Below are 23,077 nucleotides of genomic sequence, written 5' to 3'. Positions count from 1 at the left end.
GGCAAGCTGCCTTTTTTCCTTCAGGCCCCCCTTTATCCAATACTCGTGGAAACATGCCCTGTGGATGGAAGGTTTCGCCCTGTTGTAATACATGGGCAAGGTCCCCTTTATCCAGAACTGCTACATACGGCCCCACTTCCTTCCTATGCTTGCTTGACTGGTGCAAGGTTGTTGTTAAAGCATGTCCAGGGCTGCTGGTATAGTCCACGCCAATCTCACCCTCCAGCTGCTTTTAAAAGGGCCGTCAAGTGAATGGTGTCACTACAGGTCTTAACCCCAATAGGTCTTAAACCCATCCAGGTATCCTCCAACAAAGGGAAGTTGACGAAAACGGATTGGGAGTCGGGTGCTGTTGGGTTGCAGGATTAGGTAAAGCGATCTGCCCCCTCCCCTCCCCACTGCATGGCCCCTTGAATAGAGCCCTTGGTTCTAATGTGGAACACAGAAGAACATTAGCACGTGCACGCTCTCTCAATTAAATTCGCCCACTCATCCATACAGTTTAGAGATATCACCCCCTTCTGGAACCCGCGCCCCTCCACAACAAGTTATATTATCTTTAATGTTACTGGAACGTCCTCTTGAATGAGTGACTGCAGCCTATTTGGGGGGGAGAGGGTGTCGACCGGTAGCTAGCCAGTGTGTCATGGGCCCCAGGGCAAGGAAGGAAATACGCCCGGGCTGCAGTCTGAATTAAAAAAAATACAGCAAAAAGCATGATTCAATGGGCCCCTCGGGTCTCTGGACCCTGGTACGCTGCACCTGCTGTACCAATTGAAACGATGCCCCTTGGTTTGCCCTCATAATCTAAGGACGGAGACGTGCGCCCTCTGCTTGAAGCGGAATGTGCTTGGAGTGAGATCTTTCTGAAATGTTTCAGCAGCACACGGCTCGGGAAGGCAGCCTACGTGTGCCCAGACACCTGTCCGGCAGCAGGAGCGGTCTTTAGATGTGCGATTAACAAACCCCTTCATCTGGTTAATTCCGCCTTTGTGCTCTTCCGACAGGCAACCACGGCCTTTAAAACAAAAGCCGAAAGTTGTAGAGGACAAAAGGAAGAATTACGGATCTCCCTTTCTTGGTGCGCTCTCTAAGCTACTCCGCACTAAATGGATTTTCTGGGAGAGAAGAGGCATTGAGGCGAGCGCGGCGGCTCGGGCTGTGATTGGCTGCTCGGTTCGGCTATTTGCATGTCTGCAAACAAAAAGCACTGGCGCTGACAGCCCGGCTCTCAGAGTCCGAAAGTATCAGGAGAGAGGAGGTGGGATCCAGGGATTATTAGCGAGATATGGAGAGTGTGCAACCTTCGCAGGGAAAAGCCTCCTGATGCCCCCGGATACCCATCAGTCACTGGAAGAAAGCAAGGATTTGCACGCAATTGTTGTTATACCCCCCTAAGAGACAAGCCTACCTCTGAAAAGACTTTTTAACATGGGAAAGTGCTTCCACTTGCTTGCGGGCTTCTTCTGCCTGCTCTCTGCCTGCACCTGCAGGAGCGTCAGGTATCGGGTCTACGAGGAGGATGAGCCGGGCTCCGTCATCGGGACTCTGGCCGATGAGCTTTCCCTCAATGTACCTGGGGGGTTCCGCCTCATGAAGCAGTTCAACGCGTCCCTGATCCGCATGCGGGAGAGCGACGGACAGCTCTCCATCGGGGAGCGCATAGACCGGGAGCAGGTCTGCGGGCAGACCCCGACCTGCACCCTCGCCCTGGACGTGGTCAGCTTCTCCAAGGAGCAGTTCCGGCTCGTGCACGTGGAGGTGGAGGTTCGGGACATCAATGACAACGCCCCCCGCTTCCCCAGAGCCGAGATCCCTCTGGAGGTTTCAGAAAGTGCCGCCCTAGGCAGCCGCCTTCCCCTGGACATCGCCATCGACGAGGATGTGGGGACGAACTCTGTGCAGAGTTACCAGATCTCTGTGAACAGCCACTTCAGCCTGGAGGTGCAGACCCGGGCGGACGGGGTGAAGTATGCGGACCTGGTGCTGGTGAAGGAGCTGGACAGGGAGAGTCAGGACACCTTCACCGTGGAGCTGGTGGCCAAGGATGGAGGGAGCCCGGCTCTCTCTGGCACTGCCACCGTCAGCGTCCGTGTGCTGGACTTCAATGACCACAGCCCGGTCTTCGAGCACCCCCTGATCACCGTGCAGCTGTTGGAAGACGCCCCATTGGGGTCTCTGCTGCTGGCCCTGAGCGCGGCTGACCCCGATGAAGGGGTGAACGGACAGGTGGTCTACGGCTTCACCTCTCAGGTCTCTCCCGAGGTCCGAGAGCTCTTTAAACTGGACTCCAGGACAGGGCGGCTGACTCTGAACGGACAGGTGGACTTTGAAACCAAGCAGACCTATGAGTTCGATGTGCAGGCGCAGGACTTGGGCGCCAATCCGCTCTCTGCCACCTGTAAAATCATCGTGCACGTCACTGATGTCAATGATAACGCGCCCAGCATCACCGTGACCCCCCTGACCTCCATCACCGCCGGGGTGGCGCACATCACCGAGGCCGCCAGCAGGGAGAGCTTCGTGGCCCTGATCAGCACCCTGGACAGAGACTCCGGCCCCAATGGGCAGGTGCACTGCTCCCTCTACGGGCACGAGCACTTCAAGCTGCAGCAGGCCTACGAGGACAGCTACATGATAGTGACCACCGCCGCCCTGGACCGGGAGAAGATCTCCGAGTACAACCTCACCATCGTGGCCGAAGACCTGGGCTCCCCGCCCTTCAAAACCGTCCGTCAGTTCACCATCCGGGTCAGCGACGAGAACGACAACCCGCCCTTCTTTGCTAAACCCGTCTATGAAGTTTCTGTCCTCGAAAACAATGCCCCGGGCTCCTACATCACCACTGTGGTGGCCAGAGACCCTGACCTGGGGCACAACGGGAAGGTGACCTACACCCTGGTGGACACCGAGGTGATGGGGGCTCCGATTTCCACTTATGTATCTGTGGATCCGGCCACTGGCTCCGTTTATTCTCTTCGGACGTTTAACTATGAGGTTATTAAACAGTTTGATTTTCGGATCCAAGCCAGTGACGGAGGTTCTCCGGAGCTGTCCAGCAGTGCCCTCATTACGGTGAGGATTGTGGATCAGAACGACAACGCCCCGGTCATTACCCAACCCACTGTGTCAAATGGCTCAACCGATATCGAGGTGTCCATGAATGCCTCTCCGGGGTCTCTGGTAGCCCACTTCAGAGCCAGAGACCCCGATGAGGGGGTCAATGCTGTCCTCGCCTTTAGCCTGTCCCAGGACCACAGAGACATCTTCACAATCAACAAGGCGACAGGGGATTTGTTCCTCAATGCAGACCTGAGCCACCACTTGGGCCATCTGTACAGAGTCCTGGTCAGTGTCAGTGATGGCGGTAGGCCTCCTTTGACCACCACGGTCACAGTGAACATCCTAGTGACGGACATAGAGCCCTCTGCCAGCCACGAGGCAGCTGGGACCTGGGAGGAAGAGCCCTTCCACTGGGACATTCCTCTGATTGTCATCATTGTCCTGGCAGGAAGCTGCACCCTACTCCTGGCCTCCATCATCGCCATCGCCACTACCTGTCGGAAGCACCGGAAAGACCCCCAGGCCCAGAAAGAGATCCCAGGACAAAGAGACCTGTCCGACGCAGAGTGTGGGGAGCAGGAAGGAGACAGCTTCATCCCTGGACAGAGAGACGAGGTCTTCGATGTTCCCTCCTTCCTTCCTCACAAGTCCCCCTTCAAAGAACCTACAACTGGCGACGAGGCATCGAGCGTGGAGGAGAGTGGGGAGGTCACCTCCTGCCTTTATGAAGCCAAGACCATGCTGCACAGGACCAACACTGCGGTAAGAGCCAGGTTGGCATGCGACCCTACGATATAATGCGTGCTAATTAGTTGACTTTGAGAGGAAAATTCTGTTAGATAAAAAAAACGTAACATTTACTTTTATTCCCAGTCGAAGAGCCCTTAACCCTTCCATTGTAAATCAACAGGTTGTCCCATGTTGCCATGTATGCCTTTGTGGTGGTGCTGATGAAGGAATGAATGCCATGTTTGAGTACTATGAGCCGTGTGTATTTATTGTAAAGTTATTACTTTACAATTGCTTGGAGTTACCTCTGCAACTCCTGTTGAAGCAGCTACACCCAGTGGCCAGTTGAAGAACGGCACCATCAAAAGTCATGCAGCAAGACAAGTGTAGTCTACATATGGCCACAGGGGTCACTGTAGCCTGTCGCCTTTGCTGAAAGGAGGGAGAAGTCTGGCATAGCGACCAGGCAGTGCCAGCCTGGAAGAAAGGTGCCATTTTAGAAACGCAGGCTCTGCACTTCACAACACTCAATGCTGAGGCAACTGGATTCAATAGAGCCAGTGCAGCATGGTTACATAGATTAGGATAGGTGACACAAATTGCTTGTTTAGGGATATGCAAATAGAAAACCGCCTAACGGAATGATGGGACTTAATGCGATATATATTTTAGGATTGGTGGATAATGTTTTACTAATATTTAATAAGATGTTTTCCAATTATATATTTATTGAAATGTTGGAGAATGTTAAAATGTTTTTTTTTAAATGTATTTCATGTCGCTGAGACATACATATATATATATATATATATATATATATATATATATATATATATATATATATATATATATATATATATATATATATATATATATATATATATATATATATATATATATATGTTGAGAAAGCGTGGAGGCGAGTGAGGACGCATGAGATAGCGCAAAAGCACAAACTGACAAGTCCGTAGATGCTTGTGAGCTATGCATAATTTGAGTATCAATCCATGTTTTGTAGAAGAAGCCTTTGTGCGAGAAAAGTTAACGTTTTATTTTAAAGTCAGTAAGTTGGCAGCATCCTCTTTATGAACACGGCTATTATCGAAAGGTGAAGCAACGGAAGAGCCACTGCATTTGCCCAAGGTCACACACAATTGATCAGGCCAGCTGGGACCAAAAACACCTGGCCTAAGCAATATGGCTCCATATCAACAAGTTATCAGGCTTTGTGCTGCAATCTGCACCTATGGTTCCATCGATTCTCCCACAGGTTGGATCGTGGATTTATATTTAGAAAAAACGGAGTGATTAGATAGAATCACTCCACCCAGCGCACCTCCCAAGACCCAAGTGCAGCTAAGGCAGGGGGGCATGCAGTGCACCACGATCCATGTTTGAGGTATTGTCCAGCTGCATGGCTCCACCCCCACCCCGCGAGTCACCGTGCGCGGGGTGGAAGTCAAGGGGCGCCACAGACCTTGAAAGAAGCCGCGAGCTCGCAACAGCCGTAGGGAATGCCAGGCGGGCATGCAGTGCACCACGATCCATGTTTGAGGTATTGTCCACCGGCATGGCTCCACCCCCACCCCGCGAGTTACCGTGCGCTGGGTGGAAGTCAAGGGGCGCCACAGACCTTGAAAGAAGCCGCGAGCTCGCAACATCCCTCCAGCCGTAGGGAATGCCAGGCGGGTTACTTAATAGCGCGCGGTGGCTCTTCCTTGCAACAGGCACTGGGCATTATGCTCCCGCCAGGAGGCGCTTCCGTGAAGAAAAGCGCTACAATGGCGCCAAGAAAGTGCCGACATGAGGGCAGGGCGTTAGAGGCAGGTACAGAGAAATAAGGCGAGCATGTATAGGAGGGCGGCACTGGAAAAGGAAAGAGAAACACGGTAAAGAGTGAAGGGCAGGTGAACTGTGCAAAGGTGGCAAGCCTCGAAAATAACATGGGAAATTGAGCGGGTGCGCTGCTGGAATGGGTATTAATACGCTTCTTCCCTGTCCCCGGTTTGAACTTTCTCTTTTTTGCTATGTTTTTCTCATTCCCGTTTGTTTCCTCGGATGCGTATGTGTTAGTAGACAGTAGCGCATCTGAGTAAGTGGCGCTGAGATCTGTGCACATTCTGCGAGGTGCGAGCGAACAGGAACGCTGGGCATCCCGTTGAGCTTGATAAATGCGATTGTGATTGAACTGGGGTTGTTTCTATTGCGCCTCATTGCTGCAGGTCTGTAGCATTAAAATAAAGAGGTTCATCCGATTTGTGAACGGTGCTATTTTAGGAAGGTAAAGGAACTAAAGCACAGTGATATGCCCAGGATAACATGGCTCTGCCACCTGTTGGCGTCAGGATAACACAAGTGGTGCCCTTGGGCTGTAAGTGGGATGAAATACCTTTTCTCTCAAAGGGGCGTGGCCGATGTAATTAAGGAGTGGCTTAAACCACATAAATTACAAATCTGAGCCACCTCACTGGTAATTTGATGTTTCTGTCATAACATCCAGATATATAATGCAGCAATTCTAATTACACCTACAACAAGCCAGGGCTATTGGCTTTGTCAGTGGTTGTTTGTTTCTTAAGATAAATAGGCAACAACTATCGCTTCCTTTTATAGAATATTGAAAATGCTTCAGTTCTGAAATGATGAGACCGTGAAAGAACTATAACAAGTCCCCTAGAAGTTAGATTTAAGGCAGTGAAGGGTGGTACTGCTGCAGAGTTAAGATGTTTTGTTTTCATGCTGATGGCGAGGGCAAAAATGGAGAGCCCGATAGGGACCCTTCTGGCACCTGCTTTTTAGAACTGCGGGCTGAACGCCGGCAGGACCCGGCACATTTAAAGCCCTGGGTGCTCTGGTTACTAAGCAAGCAGGTTTTCTCTCTCCCTCATTCTCTTTCTCTCTCTCATTCTTCTCGCTTGCTCTCCTCTCTCTCCCCTCTACTCTTCTTTCTTCTTCCCCATCCCTTAGTGGTCTCTCCGTCTCTCTATTAATGTCCCTCCCTTACCATTCTCTCTCTGCCGCCCTTTCCCCCACGCTCCCTCTTTCGTCCTCTTTTTTCATCTCTTCCTCTCCTTTTCCCACCCCCTCTCTTTCCTTTCTCCTCCCATGTCTCCAATTTTCATCCCCACTCGGCCTCTGCCGCCCCTGCCTCTCGCCTCTGCACTCCACTTGTCTCCATCTCGCAGAAACACCTCCGTGGGATTAAAATAGCCCGCGCCGCGCGTGCACTGGGCCGGCACTGGGGAGTTAAGTGATTTCTGGAGGCCTCACACCGAGTGCGAGATGGAATTTAGCCTCTAGGGGCCTCCAGAGCTCGCAGCTCGGGGCTATAATAACCAAATTGCGCTGGCGAACTCGCATAAATAAACATAATGTGAAACATCTTTTCCCATTTGATTTTTTGCACCTTGTCACATGGTCCCTGGGCATTAGCAATCAAGGGTTGGGCATTGAAATAAAAAAATGTTGACGTCTGGGGGAGATGGCGGTGAAAAAGTTGAAATCGTTGTGTTATATTTTTCATTTCGGAAAAAAAGACAGGTTCACATTAGTTTTCACTGCAGAGAAGAGTTTTGCAGGGATTGAAAGCACGTCCAAGCAGTTGAGCAGTTGCTGACTCTGCAACTACCTTTTGCAGGGCCACTGGAATTATGCGGAAACCAAATTATGTTACAGTATTGGCTAAATTCTGCAAGACAAGGCTGCTTATGCGGCATAATGCGGCACATTCAGTTGCAGTATTAGGTTGCTTTTGGGTGTTTTCACACACATTAATTCCTTCTTTGCTAAAGTTCCACCTCATTAGTAACAGGTTAACAAACCAATCAGCAACTGAAAGGGGACTAGTTCATCTTTGCAGGGGTCTGCCACTTTACTACACCGGGCGTAGCACATTTGTTTGTAACTTTTGAACCGTTTAAGCTAGAAACAATCTTTTTGGGGGATGAAATCAGCAGAGTATGTAGCATGTGGTGGATTAAGTGCCAAGTGCAGTCAATCCATAATTATGTGGAAAACCTCATGGTCGCAGATTGTATTATTCCAATGGCCCCAACTATATGTTCAGTGGCCAATGAGAGGATGCGCTGGTGTATTGATGGTGACCCCAAAAGGCACTGTGCATGTGGCTCCTTCGTCAAATCTACTACACTACATCACCCCCACTCCTCAGCAACATTGTGTGAAGAGCTAACAGCCACTCTCACAACTTTATCACTTGTGAAGTGTAAACTCTTCCTCAGTCACTGTTGAGGTAACACTGGTGGAAAATGGAATACTTTTGGGAGGAGATGGGTGGCGGATCCACACTGCACAGGTTGCAGATCTGCAAAAGAAGCACAGGGTACCCCAGCCTCAGTGCAGCCAACCAAGCTTGCTTCATGAGCATGTAGCAGTCGAGTCCTGTTTGCCACACTACTGATTCATTCCTCCAGTGAAGTGGAGAGTGCACAAAGGGCTGTTTTCTTCAGGACTGAAAAACATAGGGATGCATGAAATTATGCCACCCTAGTGCTGTATTTGGTATGGTAGGGCAGAGGGGGGAAATGGGTGCCTTAACCCATGGAATTAATTGGCAGAAAGGAAGGCCACTGAAATTGTGCCTGCAGCCTTAGCTTTTTCAGCATAATTATAGATTGACACATTAGCCACATAATCCACCACCTGCTGCATAATTTGCAGATTTTAGCAAAAAATTGTTTCAGGCTCGAACAGATCATAAGTTGCTGGAAATGAAGCCACGCGTGTTGTCGCACAGTCGAAGGCCCTTTGTGAAGATTGCATGGTCGCCTTTAGTTGCTTATTGCTGCGTTTGGGCATTAGACTGGTACAGTCAGATGAATCTTGGCTCAGACATGTTTAAAAATGACAAAACAATGAATCAATACTATCACAAAATGCTACACATCCTACCACATAATTGGCACTTTCTCCTGGACTAATTAATCAACCCTGCTGCATAATTCGGTCCACCCTTGCTGCATAATCCAAGCAGCCCTGGTAGAAAGTCACCCAGGCCTCTTTCTGTCCTCTGGCGAATTCTCCAACTTTACTTCATCTGCAGTTGCGCTTCAGCACAGCCTAAGATCTATTTGTCCCTGGGCAGAGGATTCTAGTAACTGAAGAGCACATGTATTTGAAATTGATATCACAGAAAAAGGTGCACTGAAGGCAGGAATCATATCATTGCTGAGGGGTGCACCGATGGAACACTGAATGGCCGAGAATACGTGGGACTGGGCATAGTAGGTACTAATAGTTCAAATTCTGCAGCACTCACTTTAAAGCCCAATAGAGTTAGATGCTTGTATTTTGAACTCCCAAACCACAGGCAAGTTTTGAACTGTAGATCTCAAGTTCCACTTGAAGGTAGGTGTTCTTATTTGAGTTGTATGGCCGCATGGCTTGAAATAAAGGGGTATATTCTCAAGCCCCTAGCGCCACGGGCACGTCACTTTTTCTGATGTTCCCGTGGCGATAGGGTCAGCGCCTTATTCTCAAGGCAGCGTTAACCCACTTAACATGGCTTTAAAGCCACGTTAAGTGGCTTAACGCTGCCTCGAGACTAAGGCCCCTTTCACCGCAACACCCATTGTGATCGACGCTGCCACCTATTATCAAGGGGAACGATAATAGGTAGCAGCGCCGAACTTAAGACCAGAAAAATCCTGGTCTGAAGTTGGAGAAATGAGGAGAAATGCTTCATTTCTCCTCGTTTTTGGTTTTCCATGTGTGCGGCCTTGTGCAGCACACATGGAAAAAGCAAACTGGTATTTCAGGAATGTTCATGTGCAGGAAGGGGCACCTTCCTGTACATGAACAACCCTCCCCTGCACACCAACACCCTTGCAATCTGGTTCACGGGTGCCTGCCCTGGCACTAAGTCGTGAAACTTAGCGCCATCGCAGGGGGAAAAGCCAGGCTGCAACACATTAATGAGAATAGGGTGCAGCCTGGCGTTTCCGAAGTGGCGGTGAGAGGCGTTAGGCCAAGGAGGCTAACGCCTCTCACCGCCACCTCATTGAGAATATCCCCCTAAGTCTGTTCTAAGATCTTGATAAAGCATTAAATCTAAGGTAAGAAAAAGTCAAGCATTGGGGCGCTTAACAGCTGTTCTGATGTGCGGCATTGTGTAGTCAGTTCTGGTTGGCCGATGGTCTAAAGGAGCAATAGTAGCAGAATCCTACAGACAATAAAAATAAATAGGCAGCCCTCGAAGAAATGGCGTTGTTTGACAACGACGACACCCTACTAGGGCCAGTGAACAAAACCAGGATCTCACCCAGTTCAGATACGTCATGCTATACATACAAATGCACATGGGTGTTTGGGTTACATGATGACAGATTGGAAGTGGATACTCTGGTGCTCCTGGAACCGTAAATTCTCAAACTACGCATGATGTTACGTGTATGTCAGTCACGCCCCATGTTTGAGTATGTCATGTCAAGCCCCAAGCGTCCATTAGCAGGTTTGTGGAGGCGGCCACACCGCACCTGAAGAGGTAGGCAACCTCTACATGTGCTGCTCCAAAAAACACGAGCCTCCCAAAAGAGATCAGATCTCGTCATATACAGCAACATTTATATATAGGATATGGGTCCATAAAGGTCATTTATTAACATAAGTGTTTCTAGTTAGTGCAGCTGCTTTGGGTGGAGACAGATGTGATTGTCAGCTCCGTTTTTTGGTGTAGCTGAAATTAACTTCTACTATTCTTATCTTGACTAGTGGTTAAAAAAGAGCTCGAATCCCTTTGTTCAGAAAATAATACAAAGTACCTACTGCTACATTTTGAATGCTGGTCTCTAGGGATAATCGTGACCTGCTGAGTAAAGAATTGCCCAGACACTTATGTTGTGAGAAAATGTAGGGAGCAGACACTCGTTTCTTAACGGTTCATAAACGTTCTGTGTGCACTGTTGAAGCCTCCATATGAATGCCTTTAGAGTTCTGTGCGCACTGTTGAAGCCTCCATATGAATGCCTTAAGAGTTCTGTGAGCACTGTTGAAGCCTCCATATGAATGCCTTCAGAGTTCTGTGTGCACTGTTGAAGCCTCCATATGAATGCCTTAAGAGTTCTGTGAGCACTGTTGAAGCCTCCATATGAATGCCTTCAGAGTTCTGTGTGCACTGTTGAAGCCTCCATATGAATGCCTTCAGAGTTCTGTGTGCACCGTTGAAGCCTCCATATGAATGCCTTAAGAGTTCTGTGAGCACCGTTGAAGCCTCCACATGAATGCCTTAAGAGTTCTGTGTGCACCGTTGAAGCCTCCATATGAATGCCTTAAGAGTTCTGTGTGCACCGTTGAAGCCTCCATATGAATGCCTTAAGAGTTCTGTGTGCACCGTTGAAGCCTCCATATGAATGCCTTAAGAGTTCTGTGTGCACCGTTGAAGCCTCCATATGAATGCCTTAAGAGTTCTGTGTGCAGTGATCTAGTCAACACTGAAATCTGATCAAATAGGCAGGATTGTGCCACGATCGACTGACAGTTCACAAAAGACAAACACGAGCATTCAATGATGGGCTCAGAGGATGTGTTAGAATGTGTGTGGTGCATGTGCGTGTAGGGGGTGTGTTATGTGAAGGTAGGCGAAAAAGAAAACAATTGCTCACATTTATGTGGTACCTTCTTTTAAAAACAGGAATGTAGGTAACTCAATTAAAATGTAGGCACACAGGCACAACAGCTTGAGACAGCTCTCAGGAGATTACGCTGTATCTGGGAATCCTAGGCTATTTCACACTATTCCAACCTGTCTGCCAGTGACCGGGGCCTCATAGAACTTCAGATCTGAGGCTTGCACTGATTCATCAATGATGGCCGATGAGCGGTATTTCCCCATCCACCCTTCTCCCTCGTGGACTTCCAAAGGAACCTCAAGGCATGGCTCTTCCAAGCGAAACAGGCATGATCCCCTCCCCCTCCTCAGGCCTGCCCTACTCAGCCCCTGCATACCCTCACAGGTGATTAGCCGTGCTCTACAAATTCATGTATCATAACATAACAAAAATATTCTCGCTTCTAGGCATTTTTATGTAGTGGCTAGAGCCATACAATAAAGTTTTGGAAAAGCTACAACAAAATAAAACAAGCACTGGCACTGGCAATGCTAAAAGGCTGTCTCTCAGTTCTGGACCAATTTGCTTTGTCAAAGCTTACTTTTTTGGATTGGGTTACACAGCTACATAGCTTTGGGGTGGCTTGTATGTCAGAATATTGATGAAAAAATATTGCAGGGCCAAAATATCAAGACCTAAATGTCGAGGCTCGAAATATTGTTAGGGTAAATGCATATAGGTGAGTATAGATTTGCTCTTTTTAACTCCACATCTACGTAGTTTGAAGAGACATATATTGTCATGGTACATATATGTGAAGCTAAGTATAGTAAACCTGTACTTATTCATGTAAAATTACATTCACCATATTTTGGTTGTCAATAGTTTGGCCATCAATATTTTGGCCTCCACAATCATTTATAGTCAATATTTGTTGGAAAGCCCTACCTTGGCACAGATGTGTGAGATAAGAACTATGCTAAACCCAAACCCATACAACCATGAATATTTCTGCATGTCAACAAGTATGCTTGCTTACAGGCTTTATGTTCAAGTTTTCACATGAATGAATCAAATAATTTTAAATAGCATTTATCCAATAGACTAAATAGTCCAAAACGAAAGAGATCAATATAAACAATATTTGCCAAAGTCAATAGTTTGGGATATTTTTGCCCTCTCACACAGCACCACAAGTCAAACTGTCGCCACTAGGCGGTTTTAGATAGGTTAGCTGTTCCACAGGAAAAGTGTTTTATATGTTGCTAATAATTTTGGCACTGTTTGACGAATCTCCGCGAAACTATCCAAAAAGGTGCCACTTTTTAACTAGTTTGAGCATGGAAAGTTTTGGGGTGATCTTTTCAAGTGATCTGTCAAGTGGTGGCAGAGAAAAAACTGGGGTACTGAAATGCAAAGTCCCCATGCATTTTCTATTGACTTCTTCAGGCAGCGCTACAGGAAAAACTGCAGAACGTAGGGAAAAAGAATATTATAAGGGGGGTGGGTAGGGACATCCTGCCATTCTGTGCCTCATGGGGAGAACCAGAGGGACCATCCCGGGCTATAAAAAAAACAGAAAAGAATGCTGCAATCTCTTGGGAATTAAAAGAGCAAAAACTAATGGCGGCCGGGCCGCATTTTCTAAGTTTATGCCCCAAGGGGCAACCCCAGGACGGTATTCATAAAGGGGAGAGGCTGCATTGCCTCCTCCCCAAGCTTCCAGGGGCGCCGGGGAGCACACCCCGGGGCCAAAGTTACTTTATATGGAGCGCCACCCCTCTCCCCGAGCCTCAGAGTCCCAGGGAGCCCATCCCCAGGGCCCCAAAATGTTTATAAGGGGATGGGGCTGTGCACCCCCTTCCTGAGCCTTTAAAGGCTCCAGGAGCCCCTCCCCGGTGCCAATTACTTTAAGTAAGGGGTGGCCACGCTGCACCCCTCCCTGAGCCATTCATGGTCCCAGGGACCCCATCCCCCGGGGCAAGCTCACATGCATTGTCCCGGGAAACCCTCCCCCGGTACATAATGGTTTCCCTGTCTTGCACCAGTGTGGGCAGGGAAACCTGTGTTTGCTCTCGCTTGGCTTGAGCGTTTTCAAAACTCCTGTCAAGAGGAAGCTAACACAAAGCCTTCTTCCAGTGAACAGGAACTTTGAAAATGCTGATGCCCGTTTGGAGTGGACTGTTAATCTGATTGCCTACCTGCGTTGATGAGGCCAGGGATACAAATCAAAATATTGCCCCCGCCAGAGGGAGCAGCATTAGTAGCTGCTCCCTCCAGTCTGGAGCAATTGCATCCCCCACTGCGTGTGGGGAGCCAAGTAAGGCGGCGGGGGCTGTGGTTCTACCTTCAGCGGCCCTCAACAAGAATATGATGGGTAAGTATCAGGGCACCCACCTTTAATCGGTTTGGGCCCCAGAAGATGGGAGGGGGGCCTTGTGGACCTGGGGAATAGGGGCTCCAGAACCTAACAAGTTTGGGGAGGGGCAGATATGTGCCCCCTACTCTATACTTTAAAAACAGCCCTGAGGGTTGAGGCCCTCAATGCCTAGAAAGGCTCAAGGAGGTAGGCCATGGTGCCCTCTTCCTGTTTATAAAAAAAGAGACCCTGTAGTATGGGGTCCCCAAAGCCAGGGCCTGTGGTAAACCCCTGCATGCACAACTGAAGGCCCTGCGCATTGTGGGTTGGCTGCTTTTACTGGGTTGGCCATAGGCCCTGGCCAATGGCCATGTGCAGTGTGGGGTTGGCTGCATGCAGGGGTTGGCCGTACGATGTCGCACATTGTGCGGCCGCAAGCTCCCATTTCTCTATGGGAGCTTGTGCTGCAGTCAGAAACTGGCCACAGCACAAGCTCCCATAGAGAAAGGGAGTTTTTGTTAATCGCTGCACTGCGTGGCAGGCACCTCATGGTGCCTGCCACGCAGTGCAGGGACTAACAGGTGTCCTCCAACTGGAGGCCACTGAGTCAAGAGGGCTCTGTTATGGGCCCCCTAAGTTGCTTTCCGACAGGCTTTTCATATGGGAAAGCCTGACATGAAAAGTCTGTCAGAAATCAACATAGTAATCTCAATGTCAAAAACGTCTTCCTTAAGGGATTACATGGAGGTCCTGACTGGTCAACGGGCTCCTTGAGCCTGTCAAAATCCAGCCAGAATGACCGGCCGATTTGACGTTCGACTGCCTACATTGTAATTAGGTGGTCAGAATTCAAACCAGGGATGTCGGTCAGTAAGCCTCCGACCAGCGGTCGGTGGCTTACCGAAAGACATCCTTATTAGGCCCTAAGAATTGTAAGCCGCCTTGACAGAAACACCACAGCATGACAGTTTCAATGTAACATAAAAGACTGTTTGCATCAGGAATGAAGCTCTGTACATGCTTGTTTTGATTCAGAAGTTGGGCTATTTGTAAAGTTTTCGCCACAGTATGAAGGATGCAGGTAGTATCATCTTTAGCACCTTCAGGCACTGCTTTTTAGTGTCTTTTTTTGCCAAGTGTTGCATAGAGTTTACACTGTTCTTAGTAGATACTTTTGAATAGTCTGTAGTGTATTTTGCATGGCAGTTTCACTGTATGCAAACAGTGTGGTGCAGGGTATACTTTCTCCATAGAGTGAATATTGTTTACAGTAGCCACTTCTCTACACGTATCAACTTAATTTTCTCAATGTAGGTTCGGTCACTGTCAGGGGTTTGATACAGATAAAAGCTGCTTGGTAGTAGGGCATTTGTTTTGGAACAGATGTCCAGTATTTTTAGGAACTTGGTTTTCTCTGAACTGTTGTATTCTGCCAAAACTATATTGCGATCTCCCCAGGAGCAGACGATCTAGCCTTCAAATCCCTCTCACCAAAGCCAGCGACAGATGATAACAACTGCTTCTGAATTTAGCCGAGGGGGAAAGGGGGAGTGGAAGACAAAACAAAGAGAGACTGCCTCTGGACACTGGTGCTTCAATTTAGGTTTTTTCTGGTGAAGACACCTGAAACAATAAGCACACAATATTATGCTTTCCCTGCCACTACATTGTGTTTTAAAAGTATACTCCAACTTATATATTTTTACCTTTTATTACCAGAGATCTAGCCTCTCTCTATTTTTGTTTTGTCTATTAATTATTTGATCAGTCTTCAGAATTTACTATGTTACTCTCTCTCTTAAGTTTTGGTCACAAAGAGTATAGTCTCTTCCTCTGCAGAAAAAACAATAAGAACTGCCTTTTCTACATATGAGGTTATTGAAGACAACTGGAAACCTCACTTTCAAACGATAATAAAGTTTGTCATTGGTAGGCTGGAATAAACTGTTCACACTCTTATTCCAATATGTCTCTGAATATGCAGCTCAGAATCCTCACCGCTGCTGGTAACTTCCAGGACTAGTAAGCAACTGCGAAGTTCTGCCAAGGTCTTTTATCTCTGTAGTGATTTCAAGCCACAATTCTACTTGCGACCATTAAATTGAAATTAAACACGCTTACTTCGAAGTGGAGAAGGTTTCTCTTCACTGAAAACACTTCTCCGCTTTTTCGGCTGCCTCCGTTCTCACACTGCGACGCTTCTGAAGTGTTTCTCACTCTGCTTGTAATTCAGCTGACGAAGACATGCACTACAAATAAACACCACAAGGCACGTCAGAGTTTCTCCATGAAAACACTAAAGGATATATCAAATGCTTCCCTTAAGGAAGATTCTTCTGGCCCCAAGATAAGCAACACTCTCTAGAAAGTTTCCTCAGGAAAACGGGTGCACTGGAAAACAACGTCCGTTACGAAGATTTGTTCAGTTGAAGTGCGCCGTGCGAAACTCGCGCAGGCGCATTGAACACAGAGAAGTGTCTCGAGTCTAAAACAACTAGACCGAGAACTCTTCCAGGAAGTGGCACGTCGCGTCTATCCACAATTGGAGGAGACTCTTAATCCACAAAGAATGGACTTAAGAGAAGTCCTCCAAGTAGGAGTCAGTCTCCGCCAATGCAGATATTTTAAGGGACACAGTCTTTCAGGGTGAGATTTTGCACCATCAACATATATATTGGAACACGACAATGGCGTCTTGACATATACAGATTGAACACTGTATGGTATGAGGGTTTTCCACATATCCCAAATATTCATGGTTGATTGTTAATGTGCACTATACTACCCAGGAAAGTGGATGGTATAGAGTCAATGTGGCACATAACCCATGCTTTCTACATCTAACAGAGTTGTTTCTGTGATGGCAATAATGATGCCTACTATTCTTCTGCTGCTGCGACAAATGATGGATGGAATGCTGAATAAATCAAACATTCACCCCAAGTCAAGAGATGTGGGCTAAATCCATTGTTCTTTTGCTCACTACACCACCCCAGTTTGGACCTAGCCATCGGCAAATTAGTCTTGAACCTGCTCCTCATGAAAACAGTCCAGCCCAAACAGCCAAGCTGGGTCCTCCCTGGACCAGAAACAAGCATCCTGGGACCAGTGTCGGGGTATCATGCCTCATTAGCCAGGCTAGCTTGAATCCAGTGCACAGTGGGCAAGGGATCCATGTCAGGGCATACCCATCCCACTTAGGGCAAAAAATGCTGCAGCAACAAATGATGGACTGAATGCTGAATAAATCAAACATTCACCGCAGTCAGGACATCTGGGTTAAAGCCATCGTTCTTTAGCTCACTACGCCGCCCCAGTTTGGACCCAGCCATATGCAAATCAGTCTTGATCCTGCTCCTCATGGGAACAGTCCAGCCATGTTGGATACTCCCTGGACCCGAAACAAGTATCCTGGGACCGGTTTCGGAGTATCACCCCTCATTCGCCAGCCTAGCTTGAATCCAGTAGAACAGCGAGAAAGGGACCTATGTCTGGTCATACCCATCCCACTTAGGGAGAAAAATGCTGTGGCAACAAATGATGGACTGAATGCTGACTAAATCATTCACCCCCAGTCAAGAGATCTGGTTTCGGTCCTAGGATGCTTGTTTCCGTTCCAGGGAGTACCTGGCTTTGTAGTTCGACTTGGTCTGTTCCCTTGGGTAGCAGGGTCAAGACTGGTTTGCATATGTCTGGGTTGAAACTGGAATGTAATGGTGATAAAAACTTTCAGAGCTCTAATACTATACACATTTATAGAGCAATCTGTTCAAAAGAAGCTTGGGTTACGTTATCAGTGATGTCATCAATGATGCCATTTGAAATGTCATAAATGATGTCATAAAGCATGTCATCAGTGATGTAATATGTGAGGTCATAAGCAGTGCATGGTGAATGCGCAAGGTATAGCTAGCTCTGCTAACTATAGTGAATTTCTGTGTTTTTTAATTCTAAACATTAATTTAGTCACTGATAAATTCACCTAATTATAACATTACTTTAACCTTTGGTATTTCAGTGAATATCTCTCTCTCTCTCTCTGTATATGTATATATATATGGTAACGCAAAGGAGATTTCACCGCAGTCCCAGAGATGTATTTCAAAATATTTTTATTGTTTTCCTTTCCAAAAAGCAGTTCTATTCACCACAGCTCGTTTCAACTGTTGTCTTCCTCAGGTGGTGCTCGGCTGCCTGCTTGTATTCTGCTGTGCCTTCAGTTCAGTACTGGGCATTGTATATGTATATATATATATATATCTATATGACATTTATTGTACGCCTACAATTGCTTTTAGTTAACCACATAGCAGAATTCAAACTTTGCAAATATTTCCTCTTTGTGTCAAGAAATCAATTGCTCCATTGTCAAAGTCTCTTGATATTTTAAGATATTCTTTATAAAGAATCATATGTGTTTCCATCCTGTGCTCAAGACCTTTTAACTTCCTCCCCTAACAGAACTATGCCTCTGCCCCGGCTTATGACAAGGATTCTGTGCCCCGCGTCACCATTTGGAATGGCCACTCTTTCAACACCATCTCCACACGAGAGGCTGAGAAGTACAGTGGAAAAGACAGTGGTAAAGGAGACAGCGATTTCAACGACAGTGACTCCGACATTAGCAGCGATGCCCTGAAGAGGGACATCATTACCCGCATGCAAAATGGTAAGAAACCACGACTAACAGTGTCTGCCCACCCACCTTCACAGACCTTCTCTTACCATGTTTTACTTATTTATGTGTAGGAACCCCTGCTCTAAAAGTTTGCAATATGCCAAGGGTGTTTTGTACACACACTGTAGTTAATAACGAATGTATGACTTTACAACGCATTCCGTTGTAACGCATGCCTTTACCACGCATCGCATGCGTTACAACGGGAATACCATCATCACGAATATCCTTTACCACGAAAATGCCTTTAACACGCATACTTTTCCAACGATTTTAGTTGTTAAATTATGCATGTTAATGGCATTTTCTTGTTAAGGGATATCGCACTTATTATCTACTCTTTACATTTTTCCCTTGCGGGACACCACCCCCTCATTCCCCCTTACCTCTCCTCTCCTCGATCTTCCTTGGTGACGTTCCACGTCGTTAAGAGGAAGCGGAAGTGTCCTTCCGTTCCCTCTAACGACGTGGATTGCCTCCATATCTCTCTTTAATTGACGGATTCAGGTATGGTTTTTTTATATTTTATATTTGGGGGTCCCCCCCAAGCCCTCTTTTTTAATCCCATGTTTTTTTTTGGTGGCTGAGATCACCCAACCCCTCCTTTTTTTTCTTTTAACTTTAGCACACATGCCTTTACTACGAATTTCGTAGTAAATGTATGCGTGGTAAAGGCTTTTCGTTGTAACCACGCATGCGTTGTAATGCATGCGTGGTTATGGTTATGCCTGGAAACGGCCGCGTTGTAGTGGCCGTTTCCCGTTAATAACAGTTATACGAAATAGGCACAATCCAAATTATGCTTATCACCTGAGGATTTTTTGATTTTGTTTTGACAAGTAAAGCACGAGTATCTTATTTATACATGGAATTGATAAAGTATGCCTGTGGGTGTGGAAAAAATTTTAAAACTCAAAAGGTTTGTTTTATTTTGTCAGGGAATCTAAAGTTTCTTCAAGTTTGGCTGTTGGGCGAATTGTGAGCACCTATAACCCCAGAGTTCATGCAGGTTTTCCATTATATTTTCTCAGTAATGTCAGTAATATGTCTCTGTCTTCCTTTGTAGGTTTGTGGGCGTGTACCAATGAATGCAAGATCCTGGGGCACTCGGACCGTTGCTGGAGTCCTACCGGTGACACGTCTACCAGCCCCAACTCCACCGCCATCCCCCCAACGAAGCGCTCCTTATCCACCTACTGCAAGAGCACATCCTTGCCCCGGGACCCCCACCGCAGGGACAACTATTACCAGGTGGGGCAGCACCCACCTACGCATATGCCCAAAACAGTGGGGCTACAGAGCGTTTACGAACACGTGCTGCCCGGGGACTATGAGAACAGGACAATCACTCTGATGTCGCCTCCCAGGCCTAGTAGACTTGCCAACCTTCAGGAAATCCCTGTGCCCTTATACGAGGAAACGAGCTCTGGTAGATACCTGCCATCACTAACTGGCACCAATGAAAGCAAGGACCTTTAAACAGCTACAACGTTTTTTTATGATTTAACATTGTGAGTTGTTGAAAAAAGTTGCTTCCAACCGAGACAGAGTGTGTCTGTATACTGTATATGTGCATGGGTTAGGAGGAGTGGTATACTGTACTGCATAGTCTGCCTTGCACTTCAGAATCACCCTCCCCAAGGACCTACCTGCATCTTTCTTGAGGATGTTCCATGGACAAGGAAGTCAAACACTCTGTCTTAGTGTGTCAGCACATTCCTTTTTCCCGCCTCTTCCTGTTGTGGAACCGGAAGGGCGGCGACTGTGCACCAGTGAAGATTCCATCAGCAGTATGAGATGAAGGGCACTCTGGGAGAAAAATTCCCCTAGGACAATTTTGTGGAGGAAGGCACATGCTGACGTGCAGAATACAGAAGTTGGCTAGGCCTGTTGTACAGGCTAATGCCTGACCCTGAAGCCTGACACAGTGGTCAATACAGACTAAGAACAACTGGGCACTGAATTATGATTTTCTTGTTCACTAACATGCACTTAGTTGGCTATAGGTAACAGTACAACAGGCCAAGAAGACATTGCAGATTTTATGGCCGTTGTCATTTAATAAACAGGGTTACCATTGTTCGGCAGTGATATTCGCGGATATGTCCTGGAAATGACACAAATTGTAGACGGTCAGAAGGAAGCCATAGGGAAAACCCACTCTTGTGTATAAATATATTTTATATATATTCCTGTACATGTGTGTGTGTTTGTGGAGTTAAGGTTGCATTGCACTCTAACACTTGCATTACTGGATTTGTGTTTTCCTTTGTTACAACCTCCACGTGACCTTAATGAAGCCTGTGACTGATCATATCTAAATAGCGGTATGGTCTATGATCAACTATAGGATATGCCATGTGATAGGTCCAACCACAAGACTTAAGGAGGCGGGCTGTGTGTGAATCACAGTCAATACAGCATTCCCCACTATGTCATCAAACCGGACGTTTTGTGGACCATATATATTTCTGCAATAGTCACAGAAATGTGTGCATCAGCTTAAAAATTGGTCAGCACAACAGCAGTGGTTTTTTTTCTTTCCATCTTTTATTCAGTAAATTGAATTAAGAATTTGAGACTCGCAATAGCTAGCAGAAATTAACATACTTTTTTTTACATTTGAATTTATTTATTTAGAGGAAAATCATGCTTCTCCTAATGCAATGGCTGGACGTTGAGGGAAATCAATGAGAATTATTTTATCTACAACATAGGCTGGCACCATTGTAAAATGTCAAAGTCAAAATGATGATAATTGCAAAATTGTACTGCAGAAAATATCCTGCAATGTACAAATGCCAGGGGCAAAATATCAAGCGATATTTCACTATAACATTGTGGAAATTAAACCTAATTTCGTACCCTCTCTGAAATAGTATATCAGTATAGGCACTCGTGTGGTATGAATTGTGTTCTCACCTTCTTCCCATTCCATCTTCCTGGTGTAAATATATATATATTTTAATGCATGCTGTAGAATGCAGCACGCTTTGAAAGAGGAAAGAACGAGGAAAAATGAAAACATTTCTCCTCGTTGCGCCTTGCTAGGCCACCTCTGGGGAGGCGTAGCATTGACACGCATTTCCAGATTTACGATTGCTCGTAAATCTGGAAATGTGTCTCGTTCCATGGGTGTTGCGTGGGAACACCCACAGCAACACCCATGGAACGCCCCTTTCACGCAAAGTGCTGCGTGTGAAGAGGCCATATTTACAGGGTGGCTTTTCCTCTCCTTGTAAATATAGAGAAGTGAAATGCGCATATATATATATATATATATATATATATATATATATATATATATATATATATATATATATATATATATATATGTGTGTGTGTGTGTGTGTGTGTGTGTGTGTTGACAAAAATACAAACATATTTCTGTGCATTTGTATGCACAAATATATATATATATATATCTACACATACACACACGCACACATATTTTACCTTTTCACAAGTCTATCCTGTCTCTTCCACTTCTGAGTGATTGAGTTGCCATCAATGAGAGACACTGTACCGTGTAACTTGTATTAGCACTTTAATGTCGTAGAGTGGATTTGATTACAACACATTTATATCCCATGAATATGAATACATGCACCATACCCATGCGTAATGTGCCTTACAACAAGAGCAACAAGGAAAGTCTTGCGTCACCGGAGGCATCTTTTTCCAAAGGTTCATAGATTCAAGCCCCAGCAAGATCATTTGAATCGTTCAAGCCCTGGAGGTCAGTCAAATAGGGGCCACACGTATTACGTCACTTCCTGTGTAGAACATCAACAGCAATGGGAACAAGGCACTACATTAATGTGAATTTATCCTCATTTATGGGTAGCCAGAGTGAGAACTTTCATGCACTGGTTGATATTTGCATACAAAATGAATATCCTATGTAATTTTTATGAAATATGTGATATTGTATTTATCTCCTTTGACATGCTCTTGCTTTCAGGCCAAACGTGACTTGGCCCTCCACGTCATTCCAAGCACGCATGCGTGATGTAATATTTTGTATATAGTGAAAATGGTTTATATTTTTATATATTAATGGATCAAATTCAAAATTGTTGCCATTTGAAGTGTTTGATAGACATCCAAACAATTTACTTCCAAGTGCATCAAGGAAGAATGTCCAAGGAAGTTCTGTGTTCAAAGCCCACTTGGGTGCTCCAAAAACGAATCTGTACTTTACCAAGTATGACTTTTATTCTTGAGCCCGTGGTTCATATCACATTTATTGTTATTTAATTACAGTTGTATTCTCTACATTGTCTCACAGATAAAAAAACACCTCAATAAAGGACTTGTGATTTGTGCGAGAGCTCGTTGTCCGTGACAATCATGGCTGTTTGGGTTGCAGAATGTTCTGCCCACTGCGTGGCTGAACTGAAACTGATCTTTGGCATACATGGGGACCACCACCCTCCGGGTCATTGTAGAAACAGTTTCCTGTTATTGGTCTTTGTCTGATAACGCAGTGCATTCTGGGGGCTGGTGGCTTATTGTGCTGCCTTTCAACTAATTAGACTAACACACCGAGAGTTTCATCTTTGGAGATAATGTCTGTAATGACCTATAGATGCGGTTGTCATCCTATTACCCTACGAAATCTTCATGGTGTGGGTGCATTAAGGCCTCTAGGAGTGTTTTCACTGCTGCCTGTGATTACAG

The 23,077-nt window shown here is 46.3% G+C and overlaps 1 protein-coding gene across 1 annotated transcript; it reads left to right on the top strand.

Moving 5' to 3' along the window:
- Window positions 1–1,283: 1,283 nt before the first annotated feature.
- Window positions 1,284–21,256, top strand: PCDH8 (protocadherin 8). Its single transcript, XM_085621972.1, has 3 exons — window positions 1,284–3,825; window positions 18,178–18,385; window positions 19,461–21,256. The coding sequence occupies exons 1-3, from the start codon at window positions 1,432–1,434 to the stop codon at window positions 19,871–19,873; spliced, it is 3,015 nt and encodes a 1,004-aa protein (XP_085478098.1). The 5' UTR covers window positions 1,284–1,431; the 3' UTR covers window positions 19,874–21,256.
- Window positions 21,257–23,077: the final 1,821 nt, after the last annotated feature.

The sequence above is a fragment of the Triturus cristatus genome, chromosome 8 (genome assembly GCF_964204655.1).
Source record: "Triturus cristatus chromosome 8, aTriCri1.1, whole genome shotgun sequence".
In the NCBI taxonomy this organism is placed as follows: Eukaryota; Metazoa; Chordata; class Amphibia; order Caudata; family Salamandridae; genus Triturus; species Triturus cristatus.
Note: the sequence above shows the minus strand (reverse complement) of the source record. Positions and strands in the feature narration are given on the sequence as shown.